This window comes from Argopecten irradians, chromosome 2 (genome assembly GCF_041381155.1).
Source record: "Argopecten irradians isolate NY chromosome 2, Ai_NY, whole genome shotgun sequence".
Classification (NCBI taxonomy): domain Eukaryota; kingdom Metazoa; phylum Mollusca; class Bivalvia; order Pectinida; family Pectinidae; genus Argopecten; species Argopecten irradians.
The window spans coordinates 9,239,487-9,265,211 of record NC_091135.1 but is presented as its reverse complement, the minus strand read 5'-3'; the positions used below and the strand labels follow the sequence as shown (position 1 = coordinate 9,265,211).

The following is a 25,725-nucleotide window of genomic DNA, read 5'->3' as shown; positions in this document are numbered from 1 at the left end:
TTCTTAATTACACTTTTACATCACACGTAAGTTTCATAATTAATGCACTTCATACGTGATATACTTCAAAAAGAACAACATAGTACATAAAACGCGTTCATCAGGCGCAATGGTCATGCGTATCGTTCGGGTAAAACACGAAATAGTGTTAGAGTATTTACCCAGCGAATTTAAATACATCTGTAATTATATATAAATCATGTTGCATACAATTATCAGAATGATATGACTGCATAAACGTATGAAGTACACAGATTTCGGTTGATACTGCTAAGCAAATGTCATATCTGATATGATGACATTTCGTTTCCATTTTAGTTAATACTATAACATCCATGGAGAGTAAAGTTCGCTTTGATATAGTACTAAGGCGACATGAGTTATACTTCTGGAGAAGATACACAAAATTTGAGTTATCTTTCTTGACAAGTGTTCCATTTTGTTACCTGGTAAATCGAATGATTAGTAAGAAATGGGTACCGCAAAACACAGTTATAAACGAAATGTGATACCAAACGTAAGATAACCAAAATCTTTCATATGAATCCACACTTCAAATTGAAATCAGAACAATATGCTCTTGTATCGCGACACCAAAGGCTATAAAAGTAATAGTTTCTACTCTTGCTTAGCGTTCAGCACTAAGGGTGAATAGCGACTGTTTCGCCAGATGTCAGTACCATGTGACCGGGTTGGGTGTGTTGCTTGGTGTCTTCGGCATCATACCTCGCACGCACAAAGGTCCGTGTTTATGTCTGCCTGATATTCAAGATCTAAATATCTAAACTTTAGAAGAGAACATTATCAATCTTGTGACATTCTATACCAAATATTTCTCTTATTATTGTTTTTGGGGTCCGATATAACTCAAATAAAAGACAAATATGTATGTATGATCGACTCAATGAAAAAATACATTTTCCATTTGATAATAAACATTTAAAACAATTATATTCACAAATGAAATCAGAACTTGATATAGTTTAGCCTACATATTTATACGACGTAGTTGGCCTTGCTATGAAAACCGAAATGTAGAAAAACAAGAGGCCCATGGGCCTTACCGGTTATCTGACTATTGACATAATACAAAAACGATTCTGTAACCTTGAGTAAAGGTCATTCATTTGAATAAACTTGACATCCTTTCATTCAAGCATGCTACAGGCCCAATATCAGGTCTTAAGACCTAATAGTAATGAAAAATACGCCTTTTAAAATATGTAGCCTTTTTTGAACAAAATTTGTAGTCCTTTATCCAAACAAGCTACAGATCCAATATGAATACCCTTGGTTTTCCAGTTATTGAGAAGAAGTATTTTGAATGAAAATTTTACGAATTGCGAACGACACACGGCGACAGACGACAGACGAAACATGATGACTATATAAGCATCAGCATCACGAAACAGACTTAATCAACTCCAAAACTGTCTTAGACTTAGCCAATCAAAGATGATGTTACAAAACATTATGTCATATGTGATTGGCTAAGTCAAAACTTTAGTCTAAGATTGTTTCATGATCCTGGAGCCAGGTCAGATGAACTTATAACGTACGGTTGATTTCATGCTAAAGTGCCAATTTTATGAAACTTTTTGGTAAAAGCCTTGGTAAAAACATAGAAAAAACAATTCGTAACTGCATCACACTTTATTAAATTGGAAGAATAGATGTAAACCAAAAAGCGATAGTATAACTGTTAAAAGTAGACTAACTTGATAAGCTTGGATATATTACTTAATCATAGTGCAAATCAATCAACATGAAAAAGGTAAAAGACAATTATTATGATGAATCATAAACACCATTAAAAATAGCTATAAAATGAAACATAACTGGTATTTTAACATCAAGCTGTACAAAATTGAACGGCATCCAACAAGAATTAGGGACATTATTTAATGTGAAATTCTAATTCATATAACGTAAGTCTAAAAATAGAAAATAAAACGGAAAATATGGCAACTTTGGTATTTTTTTAGAATGATGGCAGGTCACAGCTGTGACTAAACAGACCATTTGCCGAATTAGAGTGATATCCCTTGAAACACAACTTTGAACTTACTACATGATTTTCATGTTTTACAATTTTCATTTTTATTCTATCATCATATAATTTGAATCATCAACATATGATACCATGTTGATAATATATGACCTGATTCTATCAATATTTAATTATTTTCGTCATGATATTTTTATGTTTGCTTTATTTCTTTTCACAATTACATGGAGTTCTGATACCATTCTTAAACTTGATAATATCTATACATTATTCAAAAACAACAATAAAACATTAGGCAACATCGATATATTCATCAAAAACATGACTACAGTATAATTATTAGCAACATAAAACATATTTGAGTTTGTCATTATCTGAATTTTATCACTAATTTATTTTGTTTTAAGACTGGTTCCCAATTACCACCAGAGAGAGCGCAGAATGTCGATTATAACTTAGCCAAGGAAAAGCTGGCACGACCAGACCGGACCCCATGGACACCAGTCGGAGTGATGCACAAATTGATGCGCGAGCTGGTCGATCGCCATTGACTTTTATCTAAAGGGATACTATTATAATGATGACTTATCATGACTTACCAAACAGCTATAAAGATGCAAAAACCAACACATTCAACTAAATCCTAAATAAAAGTCAAGAAGTAAATATATTCATATAAGCATGTAAGCATATCCTTAACCTTTTCACCAAATCTTTTATTACTATTTCATAATTTTTAAATGTATTTTTTTCACTTTGAACTTTAATTACTTTTATCGCTAGCGTAATATTTGAACCTTTTTATTCTTTTATATTATGAATGTCCACAGTTATTCGCCATAAAAATCAGCTTTCACTGAGCCTGAGTTTTCAAATTCAGAGTCGAAATTAAAATTGCTAGTAAAAATACGGTTCATGTCATATTGGACTATCTTACAGGAAATTTTATCAAAGGAAATAATTTAAAGCTGTAGTTCTCATTTGGTGCTTGTTTAATCCAGAATTTCCTTCCTTAGGTAAAAGGAGTTTCAGAAATGATAATTAATCTACAAAGCATAAAAGTCACACAAACATATATCAACGACTATATTATACAATAAGTAATTGTCGTGGACAAATTCATTTCATTATAGAAAAGGTTAAAGGTCAATCACAAAACTGCAAACTGCAAAAAGCATTTTGTCTTTGGTATGACTTGGAGGCCGAGATTAGGCCGGAGTGATCTGAAAAAAATCATTCAGTTATCATTATCTTTATCAATGGAATCTATTCGTACTTATCATAAAATAGTAATTTCAGCCAAAGGGATTATCTTCGGCATCCATGTTTTGATAACATATATTACGGTCACCATTGTGTGCTCAGTGAGAATGATAGACAATATCTATTCGTCACACCCATCTTCAATAATATTTAGGACTAGCGGTCCATTTTCAGTATCAATATCCTACTCAGCTTTATCCTTCGGTAAACCACAAGAAAGATCCTTTTATCGTTAAATAATGTCATAAAGGGAAGTTCGAAATTTATTTAATTGAAGATTATAAGACGCTTTCATATATGAGTGTATGTAGGATAAGCATATTCCACCGAAGGTGTCGAAAAATAATCGCACGTGATCAATAATTAGTTGAAACTAATCAACAGATCCAGGTAAACTAATGTAATTGAAAGGTGTACGTATCTACAGACAGAAAAAGTACTTGAACAATAGTCTAAATAATCGTTCGTTATTTGGTATTTGTTAGTTTAGTTTAGTTTAAGATGATTAATTATGTAATGATAAGATGGCGAACGCAGTGCTACTGAATTAATTGTCATGCAGAATAGAGAATGATGGTAAAGATGTATGATTCTTTAATTAAATTTTTCAAATCTCGCTAGTAGTTTATATCACGCGAAAAAGTGACGAAATAGTTATTGGGGAAGATTTATCAAGTCAGACTCAGTTCAACTCAAATTTTTGTTTTGGTAGACAATATAACAAAATAACCAAATTACCTTATTTAGTTAAGTTACTGTGCCCTGTCATTTTGTTGCTGGTTGTCCTGAAATAGTAATAATACCGCACTAAATAAGGCCTGAATTAAAATAATTACGTATCCAGTTTGCATAAAAATAAAAAATAACCAGATTAGGTTGTACATTCGAGAAAGTAACACTCAGTTCTACGTTAAGCGTACATGTATTACCGCATGAATAAAGTAAGCAAAATGATAAGCTGTATGTATAAAGTGATAACTAAATACTAAGAAAATGGTATCAGAGGTATAACCATTATGTATTAATTCAAATGGTGTACCTTTAACCTGAATTACAGCTCCCTGTTATTTGAGTAGTATTACCAATGACGAGTTATTTAACTGGTAATGGGGGTACAATGCATTTTAGAAATTATGTTGACCTCGTTATGGTCGTATGAGTGTTTTTTTCCACTTACCAGCATTTGTTGCATCATGATCTAGAAAACGAAAAAGCAAACACTTTTTAATATTCAATTTCTACAAATTCATGGTAATTCAATTTAATTCTGCTCACTCCTTGTTAAGTTTGGTATTCAAAGAGAAAAGTGAAGAAAGAAATCATCTTTTTTAGAGAAATTTATTTTATCTCCTGAAGTATGAAAAATTTATCTATATTTTACTATAATGATACTGTAATTATATAATCTTTAACCCAAAACAATTACTATACTCCGTTACAGCAACATGGACTGTATGGCTCATGAAGACTTTAGGAATAGTGATATCTTGTTTTGTAATGAATGTTCCAAAGCTAGCCATTTCATTCGTGATATAAATTCTTCTAATTTATGATAGTGTACTTGTCTCAAACATTAGTTTAAACAATAGCGTACCTCCATCCTGGACAACTGTCCCTGCAAAAAAGAACAAAAAGGTATGCTTCAGGATCATTGGGAATAAATAGATCGCTAAATGCACACTATCATTTTCATATCATTGCAAAGGTCTTTCCAACTCCTGCGTTATCTCTTCTTTATTTTGATATATGTAGACAATCAGTAAAGGAAACCTAAACTAAAATATATTCATAATATCATACACATTTCGATTTAATCTTTTTACTTTGGATAGTTTGTGTATGTACATTTTCAATGGAATAAATACCGTTTAACTTAAGAATGCTTTTCCAAACGGTATGTTACATTAATTTCTTTAACTATGATAAACCTTTGGATATGATCGTTGAATGAGAATGACATCAATTCATTTATACCACGTGTCATGGGACTTTGTTTATATAGCATTAGCTTATATGAAAATAAATATAGAATAGGCCCTGCAATATCTAGCCATTTTAAAGGGCATCACAAAATATATGTTGTCAATAAACTGAAACACTATACGTTTTTAGTTAGTTTAACGTCCTATTAACATTCAGGGTCATGTGAGGACGTGACAGGTGTGTTGATGGAGGTGGAGGGCCTGTGGTCATATGTTGAGACATCAAAACCACTCGGCCACCATGGCCCCGACACAGTACACAATTGGTGAAAACACTAAATTGAAGTTTATCGACGTCAGTTTAGCCTTATTTTAAATGGCATAAAAACAATAAATTTCTATCAAATAAAACGTGGTTCTTCTCTCCGTCTGTTATAAAAGGATTTGCCCAAAACAAACACATTTTGAAATTGAGTTGATGAAGGTGTCCAGCAAAAGTCGAATGTCTAGTTTCAATACTTGGTGTCAAGAGATTAGAAGTAAATTCGGTTGCAAACGTTATCTGAAAAAATAAGTTTTGATGGGAATGAAGTGCACAAACGATAAAGTGTCACTGCAACACAACACAATTTCTTTTTCTAATTTGCTTACCTTAACGTCAGTAAGCTTTTTCTGTAATAACAAAAAGTTAAATAGCAATCAATCACAACATAACATCTGCAAGTAAATATATAAACTAAGGTTTCCGAAAGTGTTTTTCCCGGAATTATACGTACATCACAACATGTATGGACCAAAAAATATTGGACATTCACACAACAATTTCTTAACTTCTTATGAGAACTACTGAAAATATATATCAATAACTAAATAATATGCAAGCGGCGGCTACATTTAATTTAGCTCAACCACCGGGTGTAGGCAATATATTTTGGGAATTTTCCTTAATTTGAGATAATTTGTGATAAAACCCTCTTCCTGTAGTCATTTCCATAAAAGGCCTGGTGGTTTCCATGGCAATTTCAGAAACATATGTTCAGTTGTAAACATATTACAATCGGGGGAATTGTCGTATCACAAACGAAAAAAAATGCATAAAATTGCAGTCGATTCCTGCATCATTACATTTTCTTCAAGGATGTTTCCGCATTTTCTATCTTTTAAAATGATTCAGACGGGTATGGGTGGCTATACGGATGCTCATGATTCCAAAATGTACCTTGACGTTTTTCAACACAAGGTACCAGCTGAAACTTTGCTGTTAATCTTTCGTTTGAAATGCTACACTGTGATTTTGTTGATATATATATATATATATATAGATATACTTAGGGCAGTCTTGCCAAAAACGGATTTCATTTCAACTCTGAACGTGCTAGTCTGCTAAACCTGTCTATAATATTAGTTTTTTTTGCCAAACATGAAGAAAACACCCGAATAATATAGACAGGTTAAGAAAACTATGAACGTGCATATGTATATAGTCCAACGCGAGCCCGATAACTAACACCATATCTATTTTAATGTGTTTTATTTTAAACTTGTATTATCATCATTAACGTTTGAGTATGAAATTAAGCTATTGATATATTTACCTTCAAAGCTTCTTTCTCCTCCTGAAAAGAAAACAATAGGGATTATATAATATTTTCATTGTAATCGAACATAATACATCAATAGTGTATTAAATTGGTATTATATATTTCAATATCAAAATTTAACACACCGATGAATACAACGGCAATGCTAATTACGATTGCCATTCTCTACGGATTCTGAATTGGTTAAATCATGTCCTTAAAAAAATTACCTTTGTTTATTAAACAAGTGACGAATAAATAGATATATAAGTTTTGGAAACTTAAAATAAGCTATTTCATTATTAACCCTTTTTTCATAATTCACATCTAAATTGTGGCATTCAAAGATTATTTGAAACTTACCATTTCTTCCTTACGCATCGCCTATATGTTAAAAAAAAAACCCAAAAATTACAATTAGTTGAATCACCTTAATCGCATGTAACATTAGCTCGAAATACAAAATTTAAATATTGAGATTAATTTTGATCCAAGATAACCAGGTTAACTGAATTATCCTGTGCGAGTTATTTCCCTTGTAGTCATGTACGTGACTTGAATGCAGATTGATCAATGGAAAGTGTGATTGATGAATAGGAGTCGATTACTACGCACAACCACGGTTTAGTATCTTCTGGGGACACTATTTAATTATCCCTACTAGCCACATCATTCGTGATATAAATTCTACTGATTTATGTTAGTATTTTTTGTCTCAAACAATATTTTGAACAATAACGTACCTCCATCCTGGACAACTGTCCCTGCAAAAAAAGAAAAAAGTTATGCTTCAGGATCATTGCCATAAATAGTTCGATAAATGCACATGATTATTTTCACGTAATAGCAAAGGTATTTTAAAATACTACTTTTTAGCTTCTTTATTTTGAAATATGTAGACATACAGTAAAGGAAACCTAAACTATACTATAATCATAATGCCATACACATTTGTATTAAATCTTTTTACCTTGGATAGTTAGTGTTTGTAAATTTGCAATAGAATAAATATCTTTTATTTTTAGAATGCTTTTCCTAACGGCATGTTACATTAATATCTTTAATTATGATAAACCTTTTGATATGACCGATGAATGAGAATGACATCATTCATTTATACCACGTGACATGTGACTTTATTAATATAGCATTAGGTAATATGAAAATAAGTACAGAATAGGCCCTGCAATATTTAGCCATTTTCAAGGGTATCGCACAAAATATGTGTTGTCAGTAAACTGAAACAGTATACGGGTTTAGTTAGTTAAACGTCCAATCAACAGCCAGGTCCATGTAAAGATGTGGCAGGTTTGTTGGTGGAGGAAAGCCGGAGTACTTGGAGAAAAAACAACGACAGCAGTCAATACCTGGCAAATGCTATACTTGGGATTCGTATTCGCGAGCCCAGAGGTGGAGGGCTTGTGGTCATATGTTGAGACATCAAAACCACTCGGCCACCGTGGCCCCGACACAGTACACAATTGGTGAGAACACTAAATTGAAGTTTATCGACGCCAGTTTAGCCTTATTTTAAATGGCATAAAAACAATAAATTTCTATCAAATAAAACGTGGTTCTTCTCTCCGTCTGTTATAAAATGATTTGCCCAAAACAAACACATTTTGAAATTGAGTTGAAGAAGGTGTCCAGCAAAAGTCGAATGTCTAGTTTTATGGTGTCAAGAGATTAGAAGTAATTTCGTTTGCAAACGTTATCTGAAAAAATAAGCTTTGATGGGAATTAAGTGCACAAACGATAAAGTGTCACTGCAACACAACACGATTTCATTTACTAATTTGCTTACCTTAACGGCAGTGAGCTCTTTCTGTAATAAAAAAAAAGTTAAACAGCAATCAATCAAAACATAATATTTGCAAGTAAATATATAAACTAAGGTTTCCAAAGGGTTTTTTACACGCAATAATACGTACATCACAACATGTATGGACCAAAAAATATTGGACATTCACACAACAATTTCTTAACTTCTTATGAGAACTACTGAAAATATATATCAATAACTAAATAATATGCAAGCGGCGGCTACATTTAATTTAGCTCAACCACCGGGTGTAGGCAATATATTTTGGGAATTTTCCTTAATTTGAGATAATTTGTGATAAAACCCTCTTCCTGTAGTCATTTCCATAAAAGGCCTGGTGGTTTCCATGGCAATTTCAGAAACATATGTTCAGTTGTAAACATATTACAATCGGGGGAATTGTCGTATCACAAACGAAAAAAAATGCATAAAATTGCAGTCGATTCCTGCATCATTACATTTTCTTCAATGATGTTTCCGCATTTTCTATCTTTTAAAATGATTCAGACGGGTATGGGTGGCTATACGGATATTCATGATTCCAAAATGTACCTTGACGTTTTTCAACACAAGGTACCAGCTGAAACTTTGCTGTTAATCTTTCGTTTGAAATGCTACACTGTGATTTTGTTGATATATATATATATATATAGATATACTTAGGGCAGTCTTGCCAAAAACGGATTTCATTTCAACTCTGAACGTGCTAGTCTGCTAAACCTATCTATAACATTAGTTTTTTTTGCCAAACATGAAGAAAACACCCGAATAATATAGACAGGTTAAGAAAACTATGAACGTGCATATGTATATAGTCCAACGCGAGCCCGATAACTAACACCATATCTATTTTAATGTGTTTTATTTTAAACTTGTATTATCATCATTAACGTTTGAGTATGAAATTAAGCTATTGATATATTTACCTTCAAAGCTTCTTTCTCCTCCTGAAAAGAAAACAATAGGGATTATATAATATTTTCATTGTAATCGAACATAATACATCAATAGTGTATTAAATTGGTATTATATATTTCAATATCAAAATTTAACACACCGATGAATACAACGGCAATGCTAATTACGATTGCCATTCTCTACGGATTCTGAATTGGTTAAATCATGTCCTTAAAAAAATTACCTTTGTTTATTAAACAAGTGACGAATAAATAGATATATAAGTTTTGGAAACTTAAAATAAGCTATTTCATTATTAACCCTTTTTTCATAATTCACATCTTAATTGTGGCATTCAAAGATTATTTGAAACTTACCATTTCTTCCTTACGCATCGCCTATATGTTAAAAAAAAAACCCAAAAATTACAATTAGTTGAATCACCTTAATCGCATGTAACATTAGCTCGAAATACAAAATTTAAATATTGAGATTAATTTTGATCCAAGATAACCAGGTTAACTGAATTATCCTGTGCGAGTTATTTCCCTTGTAGTCATGTACGTGACTTGAATGCAGATTGATCAATGGAAAGTGTGATTGATGAATAGGAGTCGATTACTACGCACAACCACGGTTTAGTATCTTCTGGGGACACTATTTAATTATCCCTACTAGCCACATCATTCGTGATATAAATTCTACTGATTTATGTTAGTATTTTTTGTCTCAAACAATATTTTGAACAATAACGTACCTCCATCCTGGACAACTGTCCCTGCAAAAAAAGAAAAAAGTTATGCTTCAGGATCATTGCCATAAATAGTTCGATAAATGCACATGATTATTTTCACGTAATAGCAAAGGTATTTTAAAATACTACTTTTTAGCTTCTTTATTTTGAAATATGTAGACATACAGTAAAGGAAACCTAAACTATACTATAATCATAATGCCATACACATTTGTATTAAATCTTTTTACCTTGGATAGTTAGTGTTTGTAAATTTGCAATAGAATAAATATCTTTTAATTTTAGAATGCTTTTCCTAACGGCATGTTACATTAATATCTTTAATTATGATAAACCTTTTGATATGACCGATGAATGAGAATGACATCATTCATTTATACCACGTGACATGTGACTTTATTAATATAGCATTAGGTAATATGAAAATAAGTACAGAATAGGCCCTGCAATATTTAGCCATTTTCAAGGGTATCGCACAAAATATGTGTTGTCAGTAAACTGAAACAGTATACGGGTTTAGTTAGTTAAACGTCCAATCAACAGCCAGGTCCATGTAAAGATGTGGCAGGTTTGTTGGTGGAGGAAAGCCGGAGTACTTGGAGAAAAAAACAACGACAGCAGTCAATACCTGGCAAATGCTATACTTGGGATTCGTATTCGCGAGCCCAGAGGTGGAGGGCTTGTGGTCATATGTTGAGACATCAAAACCACTCGGCCACCGTGGCCCCGACACAGTACACAATTGGTGAGAACACTAAATTGAAGTTTATCGACGCCAGTTTAGCCTTATTTTAAATGGCATAAAAACAATAAATTTCTATCAAATAAAACGTGGTTCTTCTCTCCGTCTGTTATAAAATGATTTGCCCAAAACAAACACATTTTGAAATTGAGTTGAAGAAGGTGTCCAGCAAAAGTCGAATGTCTAGTTTTATGGTGTCAAGAGATTAGAAGTAATTTCGTTTGCAAACGTTATCTGAAAAAATAAGCTTTGATGGGAATTAAGTGCACAAACGATAAAGTGTCACTGCAACACAACACGATTTCATTTACTAATTTGCTTACCTTAACGGCAGTGAGCTCTTTCTGTAATAAAAAAAAGTTAAACAGCAATCAATCAAAACATAATATTTGCAAGTAAATATATAAACTAAGGTTTCCAAAGGGTTTTTTACACGCAATAATACGTACATCACAACATGTATGGACCAAAAAATATTGGACATTCACACAACAATTTCTTAACTTCTTATGAGAACTACTGAAAATATATATCAATAACTAAATAATATGCAAGCGGCGGCTACATTTAATTTAGCTCAACGACCGGGTGTAGGCAATATATTTTGGGAATTTTCCTTAATTTGAGAAAATTTGTGATAAAACCCTCTTCCTGTAGTCATTTCCATAAAAGGCCTGGTGGTTTTCATGGCAATCCCAGAAACATATGTTCAGTTGTTAACATATTACAATTCGGGGAATTGTCGTATTTCAAACGAAAAAACAGCATAAAATTGCGGTCGATTCCTGCATCATTTCATTTTCTTCAGAAGATGTTTCCGCATTTTCTATCTTTTAAAATGATTCAGACGGATATGGGTGGCTATAATGGATGGCCATGATTCCAAAATGTACCTTGACGTTTTTCAGCACAAGGTACCAGCTGAAACTTTGCTGTTTATTTTCCGTTTGAAATGCTACACTGTGAATTTTGTTGATATATATATATATATATATATATATAAATACTAATTAGGGCAGTCTTGCCAAAAACGGATTTCATTTCAACTCTGAACGTGCTAGTCTGCTAAACCTGCCTATAATATTAGGGGTTTTTTGCCTAACATGAAGAAAACACCCGAATAATATAGACAGGTTAAGAAAACTATGAACGTGCATATGTATATAGTCCAACGCGAGCCCGATAACTAACACCATATCTATTTTAATGTGTTTTATTTTAAACTTGTATTATCATCATTAACGTTTGAGTATGAAATTAAGCTATTGATATATTTACCTTCAAAGCTTCTTTCTCCTCCTGAAAAGAAAACAATAGGGATTATATAATATTTTCATTGTAATAGAACATAATACATCAATAGTGTATTAAATTGATACGGGACACCAAATGGGGTATTATATATTTCAATATCAAAATTTAACACACCGATGAATACAACGGCAATGCTAATTACGATTTGCCATTCTCTACGGATTCTGAATTGGTTAATTCATGTCCTTAAAAAAATTACCTTTGTTTATTAAACAAGTGACGAATAAATAGATATATAAGTTTTGGAAACTTAAAATAAGCTATTTCATTATTAACATTTTTTCATAATTCACATCTTAATTGTGGCATTCAAAGATTATTTGAAACTTATTTCTTCCTTACGCATCGCCTATATGTTAAAAAAAAAAACCCAAAAATTACATTAGTTGAATCACCTTAATCGCATGTAACATTAGTCGAAATACAAAATTTAAATATTGAATTATCCAAGATAACCAGGTTAACTGAATTATCCTGTGCGAGTTATTTCCCTTGTAGTCATGTACGTGACTTGAATGCAGATTGATCAATGGAAAGTGTGATTGATGAATAGGAGTCGATTACTACGCACAACCACTGTTTAGTATCTTCTGGGGACACTATTTAATTAACCCTACTAGCCACATCATTCGTGATATAAATTCTACATTTTTATGTGAGTATTTTTGTCTCAAACAATATTTTGAACAATAACGTACCTCCATCCTGGGCAACTGTCCCTGCGAAAAAGAAAAAAAAGGTAGTCTATCCTTCAGGATCATTGCCATAAATAGTTCGATAAATGCACATGATTATTTTCACGTAATAGCAAAGGTAATTTAAAAATACTACTTTTTTAGCTTCTTTAATTTGAAATATGTAGACATGCAGTAAAGGAAACCTAAACTATACTATAATCATAATGCCATACACATTTGTATTTAATCTTTTTACCTTGGATAGTTTGTGTATGTAAATTTGCAATAGAATAGATACCGTTTACTACGCACAACCACGGTTTAGTATCTTCTGGGGTCACTATTTAATTTCCACTGCTAGCCATATCAGTCATGATATAAATTTGTCTTATTTATGTTAGGATATTGGTCTCAAACAATATTTTAAACAATAAATATCTATCAAGCAAAAACATAGTTCTTCTCTCGGTATGTTATACCCAAAACAAACACAATTCGAAATAGAGTTTAAAATGTCCATCAAAGGCCTAATATCTAGTTTCAATGCTTGGTGTCAAGAGATTAAAAGTAATTTCGGTTGCAAACGTTATCTGAACAAATAAGTTTTGGTGGGAATTAATTGACAAACGACATAGTGTCACTGCAGCACAATACAAGTTCATTTTTTATTTGATCACCTTAACGTCAGTGAGCTCTTCCTGGAATGAAACAAAAGTAAATTAGCATATTATTCGCAATATAAATATCTGCATGAAAATAGATAAACTAAGGCTTTTCGAATGCCTTTCCCCCACATGTAATTATACATGTACATGCTTTGGAAAATATTGGACATTCAGTAAGATGGAAAATAAAAACTACACACCTTTGTGAGACATACAATTGTGTGACCGCATATAACGTACCAAAATCTGCGAGCGCACATCGTGCATACATCGTTTGCACATCGTCCGCACAACTGTGGGTGCGGTTGCACAGAGCTGTGCGGTCCGTACCGCACAACTTTGCGAGCAGGACGATCGGTCAATCAAATTTGCGAAATCATTCCATAAACGGACCGTGTTGAAGAGTGTAATTTGCTTGTACTGTCATTTTAGCGATATCTAAATCTAAATGGTAAATGTAGCTACAGGAACACAATATCTTTAAAGCGATTTTGCATATAGTTAAGTTTGAATATCTTAATGTAATTTCGTAATGATATCACATGGCAATAGTTTTAATTAATAAAGCTGTACTGCCTCAAATTATTCATCTGATTTGTTTTAGTTAATAATATACAATCAAATTTTAAAACTGAAATATTGTTCAAGTTTTCAATAGAAAAAAAAAGTTTGAAGACCTTTATTAAATACGTATTAAATCAACATTGTGAAGGTCTAATTAGCCGGTGCAGTAGAGTGTATGGCAGCCTCAAGTACGTAAATTCTCAAGTAAACAAAAAATAAAATACGTATTTATTATTTGATGGATATCCTTTATATTTCACGTTTAAATTTACCTTTTCTTCAATACAGTCGCAATAAAACCCCATCGTCGTTTCGCATGTTTACTCAATAAAATTGAATTTCTAATTGATATCAACCACGATAGCTATCGCCCAGACACCGTTCATCCAAGTCGGAAAATACCCTGCTACTATAAATAGATATCGTTGCCATCATATATTCATGTTTCTTTTTTCAGATACATTACAAATATTTTAAGATTCATTTAAAATTGTAGCGGATCTCAATTTTTGTCAAAGTTATTTGCTGATTTGTGAAAACAATAGATAACATATTTTAGTATGTTATAAATTATAAAATGTTAGTATTTTGACTAGTGTTTTTTCGGCATTGTATAGGTTTGGCTTTGGTATGAATAGTAAAATTTTATTCCCTAAAGGACTAGGACTCTAGGACTACTAGCGATTTATAGGATTTACCTCTATTTCCCCTATTGGGCCCCGGCCCTCCTGCCCCCAGGGGTCAGAGCCAGAATGTATACAAACTCTGTTTTCCTACCCCCAAGGATGGTTTTGGCCAAATATGGTTTCAATCCATGCAGAACTCTATGACTAGTAGCGAATTATATGATTTACCTCTATTTCCCCTATTGGGACCGTAAAATGTACATGTAATATTGGTCCCAAGCCCAAGCACAGGAGCAAAGAAAGTTTTTTCATTATGTCAAAGGATTTATAAGTCATGATACGTCCTTGATTATGTAAAATAGTTGCGATGTAAGTTATGTCCCACATAAATGCGAAAAATGAATTATAGCGAGCGCAGTGAACGGGCCTAAGGCCCGTTCGCGAAGCGAACTCTTGTGATAGAGATGTCTCGGTAACGTTATTCTTATTGTAAATCATCCAATATATGCAGAGTTGGAAAACTTTCTCAAAAGCCGGAAACAGGAAGTCAACACAAGATCAGTCACACTCTCGCGTGATTACAAACAAGTTATAAAAAGTTGAAAAGTTTGACAATTTTCAAAATGAAAACATCAGTGAAAGATAAACCTTCCAATTTATTCTTACCTGAATCTAACAATTACATTTTGTTCTAAATCTTAATTTAAAAGCCGTTTTATGTGAACAGCTGCTTCGAAGTATTCCGCCTGGCAACGGAGAATGACGTTGAGATATATTTTGTAGCCGCAGTCACGTATTTTTGCAGAAAGTGAAAGTAGAAGTATACTTGGTTCAATATTGTTTTTCTTATTATAAACTCAATCCCAGTAATTAAAATTATATTACATTATGTAAATATCGGTTAGCTTGTTAACTTACATAATATAAAATAATAACAATTAAAAGACTGTTGGAGGTATCTTCATAATTCCAACTGTTCTGAAATCAGAATGATATTTTAGTGTTCCAGCAAAATTAATGTATTTCAATTTACTTACTTTTGGAGAAAATTAACTTTTTGTGTCCCTGTTTCCTCGAGGCAAATATTCACTTGGGAAGTCTTTATCACTACGGTGTTTATTCCCGTTGAAAACAAGCGTTCTTAAGGCCTTCGAGGGTTACGTTTATTTTACGAATTTAAAGTCAACAAAAGAAGCGGAACAATATCAAGAAACAATGCATTTTCAGCACTAATATCGACATAAGTCAGCATAGAACTCGATACCAGATGACAAGAATTTTCTGTAACAGTTGTGATAGGAAATATTACGATGTCAGTAAATAAATGTTTAATATCTGTCGTTCGGGCACGCAAGTTATTCATTATGTAAAATAGTTGCTATGTACGTCATGCCCATATAATCGAAAAATGAATTATATATTATGTAAATATCGGTTATATTGTTAACGTACATTATATATAATAATAATATAATTTTAGGCAAAGCCTATCTGAGAGCGCAGCAGTTAATCCATTTTTCCGTTTGTTGTTTTTTAACTGTGTTACTAAATAGACACATGTTAGGTAGATAAAGGATTTTCAACGGCGAAAGAGTAAATCTCCCCAGACCCATTAGTCTTATCGATGTTGACTTGTGTTTTGTTTTTATTGCTTATTGTGTGCGCTGACTAACTGTTTTACTAGATAACATTTATAGAATTATTAATTATTAGAATCATAGCTTTGTTGAACTACTGGCATTGAGTTTATAACAAGAAAACCATATTGAACACGTGATACTTCTACTTTCACTTTCTGCAAAGCTACGTGACTGCGGCTACAAAAAATATCTCGACGTCATTCTCCGTTGCCAGCCGAAAAATTCCGAAGCAACTGCTCACATACAACGGCTTTTCAGCCAAGATTCAGGACAACATTTAATTGTTAAATTCAGGTAAGAAAAAATTGGGAAGTTTATCTTTCACCAATGTTTTCATTTTGAATTTGTTCAAAGTATGACTTGTTTGTAATCACGTTTACTTTCATTTACTTTTTGAGAAAATCTACTTTTTATGTCCCTGTTCCCCCGATGCAAAAATTCACTTGGAAGGTTTTTATCACTACGGTGTTGATTCCGGTTGAAAACAAGCGTTCTGACGCCCTTCGAATTTGCGAATTCAAACTCAACAAAAGTAGCGGAACAATATCAATAAACCAGATATTTTCAGCACACTAATACCGAGATTAATCAGCAACCCAGCCCTTCAGCGATAGAACTCGATACCAGGTAATAGGAATTTCCTGTAACAGTTGCGATAGGAAAATATTGCGATGTCAGTAAATAAAAGTTTAATTTCTTTATTCTGATTACCATTTCTAAATTTGACGATTTGATCCCCAACATTCCAATGACGTCACTTTTTAGTCCTCCCGGGTGATTCGACCTTACAAGCTGACGTTTTGAAGGAATAAGCATTCATTTGTGGTATTACGGTGGCAATTTGCACTCATATACAGCATAACATAGTAAAAATAATAGTGTTACTATATCTTGATACGTTTCATTATTTAAACGTCACTTTGACAAAGAAAAAGAAACAGTAGGCTGTAAATCTTACAGCGTTTGTGGATACAATGCTTCGTTTAGTAGATGACATTCATGAAATATTGCACAAAAACATCATTAACACGCTTCTGAAACATATAATTAATGATTTGAATTGAATATGTTTGACATTGTGTGTAAAAAAATCTATTTTGGTCTATCGCCGTCGAAAAACCATTGAAACCGCGGTACCACTGGGTTGCAATCAGCTATCGTGATTTTCGTGTTTATTTTTTCTTATTCATTAAAAAAGAAGCTATCATTGAATACTTAAACATTCACATGAACTATCTTAGGTCCCAAAACTTTCTGCAATATCATTCATTTTTTTTATATTTGAGTTGAATGCATCAAATCGGATCTGTTCCCGTGAAAAAAAAGTGACTTTTTAATGGTAATGTTTCAAGAATAACTTACACAATTATTCTAACCTATGTTCTGTTGTATATGAGTGCAAATTGCCATCATAAACACCACTTATCTTCAAAACGTCAGCTTTCAACGCTAAAGTAATAAAATGTGACGTCACTGGAAGGTTCGGGATCAAATCATCAAATTTATAAATGGGAATCAAATAAAGAAATTAAAAGCCGATATCTGTATTTTCTTATTTTTTTCATGATTTAGAAGAATGTTGAAAAAAATTCCTGTTGTAAATCATGCAGAGACAGGACTAAATCGAAGTCAAGATGAGCAATTATGAGCAATTATGATTCGGAATATTTTGATACAAATCAAACAAATATTAAACATCGCTGGGTGGGTCCCACTTAGTCAAACAAGCCGAAGTTAGCCGACATAGTAACGTAGTTGCCGAGAACGTCATGTGACTACCGTAACTACGTAACGTCTGTCCGAACTCTTCCGAAAACGGGTCATGAACTTTACGACTTCCGTTCGGCAATAATCGTAACTTCTATGGCGACCAGTTTAAAATGAAGGCATGTTTACATGTATCGACTTTCAACTACTGCTGTTCCAAAGTTATTAAAACAACTTATAAACATTCTTTAATGTATTTTAATTTCAACTACATCTACAAATACTAACAATATCGGAGTCAAATTTAACTTGAATTTTTGTTGATAGTAACGTATAGTGTGGCTTTAAACACTCATTTTCTAAAATTGTAATATTTTCCTATCGCAACTGTTACTGGGAATTCTTATTATCTGGTATCGAGTTCTATGACTGACTAATGTCGATATTAGTTCTGAAAATGCATTGTTTATTGAACATGTTCGGCTTCTTGTGTTGAATTTAAATTCATAAAGTCGATGGACATCAGAACGCTTGTTTTCAACGGGAATAAACACCGTATTGATAAATACCTTCAAAGTATGGCAACAGTGAATATTTGCATCGGGGGAACAGGGGCACAAAAAATTCATTATTTCCAAAAGTAAGTAAATTAAAATATACTAATGTCGCTGGAATACGTAAAATATCATATTGATTGACGTAAAACCTAAAAAAAAATCATTCTAACAGTATACAAAGGTATTTTAAATCTGAAGATATTTCATTGTAGGCAAAGGTCATATCTAACTCTTCCTTATTACATGTTTACACAGAATATGTCTCGTTTAAAAGTTCGCTAGAGGTCAAAGTTTACTAAATGTTACTATTTTTAGATAATTTGTTTTTCATAATTAAATTATTTCCCTTATTTTTTGCATTATATCGATGCAGTATGTAATGCTAAAGATTTCCATGTCTTCAAATTTACAATTAATCAACTAATCGATTTGTTATGACGTAATTAATATTGAACTAGAATATTTTTTGCAAATTTTGACAATTATATTTTAAACACCTCCTCTGACTCCACCAGTGCGATCAAGACAAAACTCAAGTAATGTAGAATAGGATATGGAAATACTTGTACATTTTTCATTAAAACGTCAACTTCCGTTTTGAAAGAAGGATCAAAGTTCAAAATTGCAAAAAATCTGCTCAAGTTCTTGAAGGCTCAGAGACCTAAAATTAGGCATATATACCATGCGGGCATGAATGCCTAACACGTTTGTAAAATTGCGTGCGCACATCGTGCAAACATAGTTCGCACATCGTGCCCACAGCTGTGCGGTTAGAATCGCACACCGGACAGCCACCGTGGAGAAGGTAAACGGAATCGGTGTGCGCAGGAGGTGCGTACCTCTGACTTAGGAGGCGCTGAGGTGGCATTGGGGGAGCTCGAAACAAGGAATGGCCGACGGTAGTTGTTTACATTTTTTCAATGCGATCATAGACAGGTATGTTGAGAGGAAAATTAAAAACCAACAATTTGTGCATGTAAAGTGATTTCCATTCTACTGATGAGATGTGTTGATTGAAGCCAAGGATGCACGATTCGTTCAAGCTAAGCCACATAAGTCATGCGAGAAGGTGCGACGGGTGATTTGTTTATATTTTTGCTGTTAAGATACGGAGCATACGGCGGTTTTACGTGCTTAACACTGTGTGTAAAGATATATAATTGATGATAGATGTTTGTAGATTAATTTGTAAAGAAATTTTAGGTTTAATTTAGTGGTGATTTGATGAAATAGTGAATATATTGGGGACGGAGGTATGGGTGAGGCGGCCGAAAGCCGGCGATGGCGGCCTGGGTGAGCACGTCCATGAATTTCATAATGAGGAAGTGTTATTTTGCCGTTATATAGTAATTTGCTAGTCTTATAAATTATAAACTAGTGCCATGTGCGTATTCTTTCGCAACTTAGCAGGTTTATTGAGAAATTAGAGAAAATTATTTGTAATAATTAGATTGATTAATTAATTCCATTATATTCTGTATTATACTTATGTTGTGTTGATTGTATTATACTAATGCTATGTTGATTGTGTTCCGTCATGTCAAAATGTAATACATTGATTTGACCTCTTGTTACACACGTAAGTGTGTCAGAGCGTAATAAAGAAATCTGAATATGTGATCTTATTGAGAAATTACAATTACTCGATATTCCAACAACACACGGAATCCGATGAGCGATATGTTTATGTTTTATGTTTATATCTTTCTTTCATTCAGGTAATTAATTACAATACTATGTAAATCTGTTGCAACTTTGGACAAGTACCTGTAAAGTAGATTTTCACAAAATAAGTAGGTTTAATTACAATTTTTTTTTACTTAGAACACAACCACATCGGGAAGTGTAGTACGTAGACTTTATTTTACTAGTTAGATTATTTAGGCTGTCATTATAAATGGAACCCATGGAGATAGATTATATAGGTAACATGATGTATACTTACATGCTGTGACGCTTGACCGATCATCAGGTAAAGTGTTACATTTGGTATACTCTCCATGTAACTGGTCAGATTGAGTTTAAATGGATGAAATATGTTAAAAATATTTTAGACAGTGTTGGATTAGGTTTTGTTTGGAAACATCAGAGAAACTGTTTACCTAATATTAAATATCTACATTCAACTATAATTACTCAAAAATTACACGACCAATTTATACAAACATGGTTTAACCAATTAGGAAACACGCCAAGAGTACGGACATACTCTATATTTAAATAACATTTTGGCTTCGAAAATTATCTGGTGCGTCTTAATGTAAAAGACAGGAAAACAATATGTAAATTTAGAACATCTAATATAACATTTCCGGTTGAAACTGGAAGATGGGCTGGGATACAACGTCAAGATAGAGTATGTCCACTTTGTAGCACTGGTACTGGAGATGAGTTCCATTTTTTATTTGTGTGTAACAACCATATCGTAGCCCAGTTGCGTAGTAAATATATCCCAAATTACTACCATAGAAATCCTAATTACTACAAAATGAAAGGAATGTTCTCAATATTTTATAAAAATATATATATATAAATGTCAGTTAATTCATCCAAAAAATAGTTAAGTTATTATAACACACTTTTATCACCCAGCATTGTGATTATGTAGTAGGTAAGTTTATAATATTTATAACTACACTTATGAAATGTTAATATGTATGTATTTTCTTTGCATATGATGTTACATTTTCCCTGTCATGCATTAATTCTGTTTAAAATTGTATGACCTCTTGTTACACACTATATTGTATGTCTGAGTGAATAAATAAAATCTTGAAATCTTGAAATCTTGGTATTTAGGTAGGGAATGGCCCCAGGGAATGAGTCGAATGAGGGTAACGTGGAAAATTAAAAGTCCTGGTGGTCATAACAACAGACGGTGTGTTCTCCATTTGCCCACTTTTTAGAGAACAAAGAAACGTGTTGATATAGGAGAATAATGGAAAACTAATTACAGTCAGTTCCATATTAATTTTTACCTGTGCTTAGCTGTGTTCGTTTACCTGAGCTACCCATAGTTTGTCAAAAGTGTGGAATTAGAGAGATATCACTATACATGTAAACAGTACAGTACTATATAATATTTTGAGCATTTTGACAGACAACTATATATATGTAATATTTTATATGTTACCTCTTAATAAATTTCACTATTAGAATTGTGAATTAAAGAACAAAATTGCATCCAAGTTTTAGGAGAATTAAGTGTCAGAGAAAGTGTTTTATTTTACAAACTGCAATTTCAAGTATTAGTTAAAAACAAATATGTGATATTTAGTAATACACATATTCCACTGTCATTATTATAAAGACTTTGTCATGACAATAATGTTTGTAAGATATATATAGATATATATATACAAGTTGGCGTGTGCACTTATGTAGCTACAGATTGATATAGAGAATATATCACAAGATACTGTTAAACTCTATAGGATGATACATGTAACAATACACATGTAGATACAAATGTATATTGAACTTGTATCTAATTAATTATACCATATACAGTTGTATACCATATATATCAAACTGTAATGGTGTCCCGAAATTCCAATTCTTCATTGACAAGAAAGTCAACATATTGTATATGTATTTGTTAGACATTGAGAAAATCAAGATATTTTTCATCAAGGGTGATATTTTTTTTGAAAAATCCAGATGGTCGCTAAAATATCCCACCTGATATAATTACTAAATATAATAAATTAAATATACGTTTTAGTCAATATGTAATATTTGGATTCATTGAGATATATTTTGTTTTAAATGTTACACTGTAATAGCGAAAGGGTAACCCGCAAAACTTACATTTGCATTTGAATTTGTATTATTTGACAAGTATTTTTTATGTATATACATGTATAATGCATATCCTTCTTATCACACTATAAAAACATGTCTAAAGAATATAGACATCAGCAGATTGCAAATTGTTTGAGAGAATGTGAATGTGAGTGAGATAATTGTTTAGCTAGTGATAGTTCGAACATAGATTTTTTTTTATTATAGACCATATTTCGGATAGTTCGAACATGTCAAAATTATGAACGTAAAAGTAAGATTTTTGTCGGCAAATTGGCTCAACGGCATTCCTAAATTTTACGATATATTGCAGTATAGATATTTTAGTGGAATTTGTCGCAAAGGTGATTTCTAATGAAAAAAAGCATAAACATAATACCTATTACCATAAACTATTTTTGTAAATATGTTAAATGTGGATTTTCTTATAAATGCCACTAATGCCACTACGTAAGTATTTACGTGTATGTACCTCAATACATGTAGCTCGATACCCATGGAGGTCAATTATGATTGAACTACAACTAGCAACTATAGTTATCATTTATGTGTTTATATGTACATGTATTTCAATGTAGTTGTATGCACATATATACACGACGTATATGTTGGTCAAAAAGAGAGAAATGAATTTTTAAGTTTTTAATGCTACGACCAAATATCAATTTTACGTTTGATATATTTTATTTATAAAATATAACAAAAACAAGAACATAACTGACATCACAAAAAAGTAACAAATTAAAAGATTATTACATGTAATATTATTTCCGTAAGATAAGATAAAATAAGATACTCTATTAGCGTCTCACCTTCAAAGATTTACAATTATATTAAAACATTGAAAGGTACAAATAAATAAAAAAAAAAAAAAAAAACACTATGAAAAGAGTAATGAGATACTTAATTATCCTAAAAAAGTCAAATTCAAACTTATTTACATACATATATTGTACTTTTCTCTTTAAAATATATCATACAATGATACCCTTATGGAATAAGTACAGTACGTATCACAGGTGAAATTCACAGGTAAAACACATGTAAGTCAGGGATAACTTCTCTGAAATAGACTATAGTCCTTATCACAACATTCTGCTAATTATCAGATAATAAAACGTGGGGCAAATGGAGATAATACAGCCCAACAGACCTACAGGGTATTGTGCCTATAGATAGTTATATAATTACAGGTACACTAACTAAATATTTAGGTGCAATTATTACACAACCTACATACCCTGTATCCCCATCTGTGTCTATATGTTAATATGTCTATACATTGGGTATACACATAGTAAAGTAATGATTCATAGGTGAATTTATAATATAAATTTACTGGATGAAAATCAAAACAAGTAATTATTCTGTGTGTAAATGCACGAAATCAGATTGACAATTAAAATGTTTCTGACAACATGAATTATGACGCATTATCTGCAAATTTTGGCGTGATTTCATTGTAGATATAATGTCGATAGGTTATACCTACCCGAAATGATAACATTAACAAACATAAATAGATAAAATATGTGAATCAAAATTTATTTCAAAGCTTATGATCGAATATTATTTGTCTACGATATTAATGTAGCACTATATGTTTGAAAGAAATCAAGTACATGTATGTCTCTGGTTTAAATATTGTCAAAAACGGGGACGTACGTAGATTACTTATAAATCATGCATATGGAAATTAGACTCATCTAAATTAATTTTAAGTGAGATCATATTATGCATTCTGCAATTTAAGTGTAGGCCTAACGTATATACGTAACGTAACCCGGGGCCAGCAGGGCCAATCCATGCGCCGTCCCCAGCTAAAATAGGGTCTCCCCCCGATCACGTCCCTCGCTAACGTAGGGTAATTTTTGAGATTTCAACCATTTTACATGTCATGGAGAAATTTTAACATTAATATACCTTTCAATGTTAATGAAAATCTGAATTTTCATGAGTCTAGTTCTGGAATTGTAAACTACGTAAAACCACCGCAAGCTCCGTATTTTGGCAGCGAAAATGGAAACAAACCACCCGTCGCACCTACTCGCATGACTTATGTGACTTAACTTGAACGAATCGTGCATCCTTGGCTTCATTCAACACATCTCATCGGTAGAATGGAAATCACTCTACATGCAAAAATTGTTGGTTTTTAATTTTCCTCTCAATATACGTGTCTATGATCGCATTAAAAATGTAAACAACTACCGTCGGCCATTCTCTCGTTTCGAGCTCCCCCCAATGCCGTCTCAGCGCCTCCTAAGTCAGAGGTACGCACCCCCTGAGCACCCCGATTCCTTTAACCTTCGAGTTCTCCACGGTGACAGCGGTACGTCGTGCCGCACAGCTGTGCGATCGGGAGGATTGGTCAATCAAATTTGCGAAATCACTCCATAAACGGACCGTGTTGATTTTAGTGATATCTAAATCTAATACTTAATTTCTATTAAACAAGTAACGCATAGTTGTTTAAATTTCTGTATTGTAAAACCTATTTAAAATCGATTATCTATTCCGTTGGAAACACAGGTATTAGTTGCAAATTATATATCGTATAGTATCCAATATTCCATTTTCATTAATTTCAACGCAAACATGCACGATCGATTTCCTGTATACGTCCATGAACATATATACATATAGATAAAAGATGAATCTAAAATAAGGTCACACTACTCGTCTATCTGCGTATTACATAATATTATATGATATTGTATTATGAAGCTCTAGTAAGATTGATGTTGATGTTCCAGTATTTACTATTTAAACATGGAAATATGACAAATTAACAGACTCAAAAAACCTAAAGGGCCCCAAATTGGTTGTATTATCACGTTCAGCATCCATACACATTAGGAAAATAAAATGATAAACATTTATGATGACTTAAGCTTAAACAATTGACGAAACAGAACCTTGCTCGAAAACTTTAACGTGAAATGGGACGCCAACGCTGACGCCGACGTCGACACCGGGGTGACAACATTAGCCCCCCCCCCCCTATTCTTCTAATAGGCGAGCTAAAAAGTATCATAACGACTCGTCAACTAAATCCAATACTAAATATTTATGTCTGCAGCTGATCCGTTTCTAGAAATGAAGAAATTAGTAGCACTGAAAATTGAGTTAGTGGTTTTGACGACCCTTGTTTGGGATGTTTCCTTAATTTCCGATTAGTAG

General features: G+C 32.5%; 1 protein-coding gene across 1 annotated transcript in view; it reads right to left on the bottom strand.

Annotated features, from left to right (window-relative positions):
• The window catches only part of LOC138314372 (uncharacterized), a 45,289-nt gene continuing 19,564 nt past the window's right edge, over positions 1–25,725 (bottom strand). Inside the window, exons 8-22 of the mRNA XM_069254673.1 lie at positions 13,001–13,021; positions 12,267–12,287; positions 11,312–11,332; positions 10,250–10,270; positions 9,870–9,890; positions 9,522–9,542; positions 8,578–8,598; positions 7,517–7,537; positions 7,137–7,157; positions 6,789–6,809; positions 5,845–5,865; positions 4,866–4,886; positions 4,449–4,469; positions 4,010–4,056; positions 1–3,231 (exon numbers count right to left, since the gene is read on the bottom strand). Of these exons, the coding sequence (XP_069110774.1) occupies positions 4,024–4,056; positions 4,449–4,469; positions 4,866–4,886; positions 5,845–5,865; positions 6,789–6,809; positions 7,137–7,157; positions 7,517–7,537; positions 8,578–8,598; positions 9,522–9,542; positions 9,870–9,890; positions 10,250–10,270; positions 11,312–11,332; positions 12,267–12,287; positions 13,001–13,021 (306 nt within the window). The 3' untranslated portion in view covers positions 1–3,231; positions 4,010–4,023. The remainder of the gene's footprint in view (positions 3,232–4,009; positions 4,057–4,448; positions 4,470–4,865; positions 4,887–5,844; positions 5,866–6,788; positions 6,810–7,136; positions 7,158–7,516; positions 7,538–8,577; positions 8,599–9,521; positions 9,543–9,869; positions 9,891–10,249; positions 10,271–11,311; positions 11,333–12,266; positions 12,288–13,000; positions 13,022–25,725) is intronic.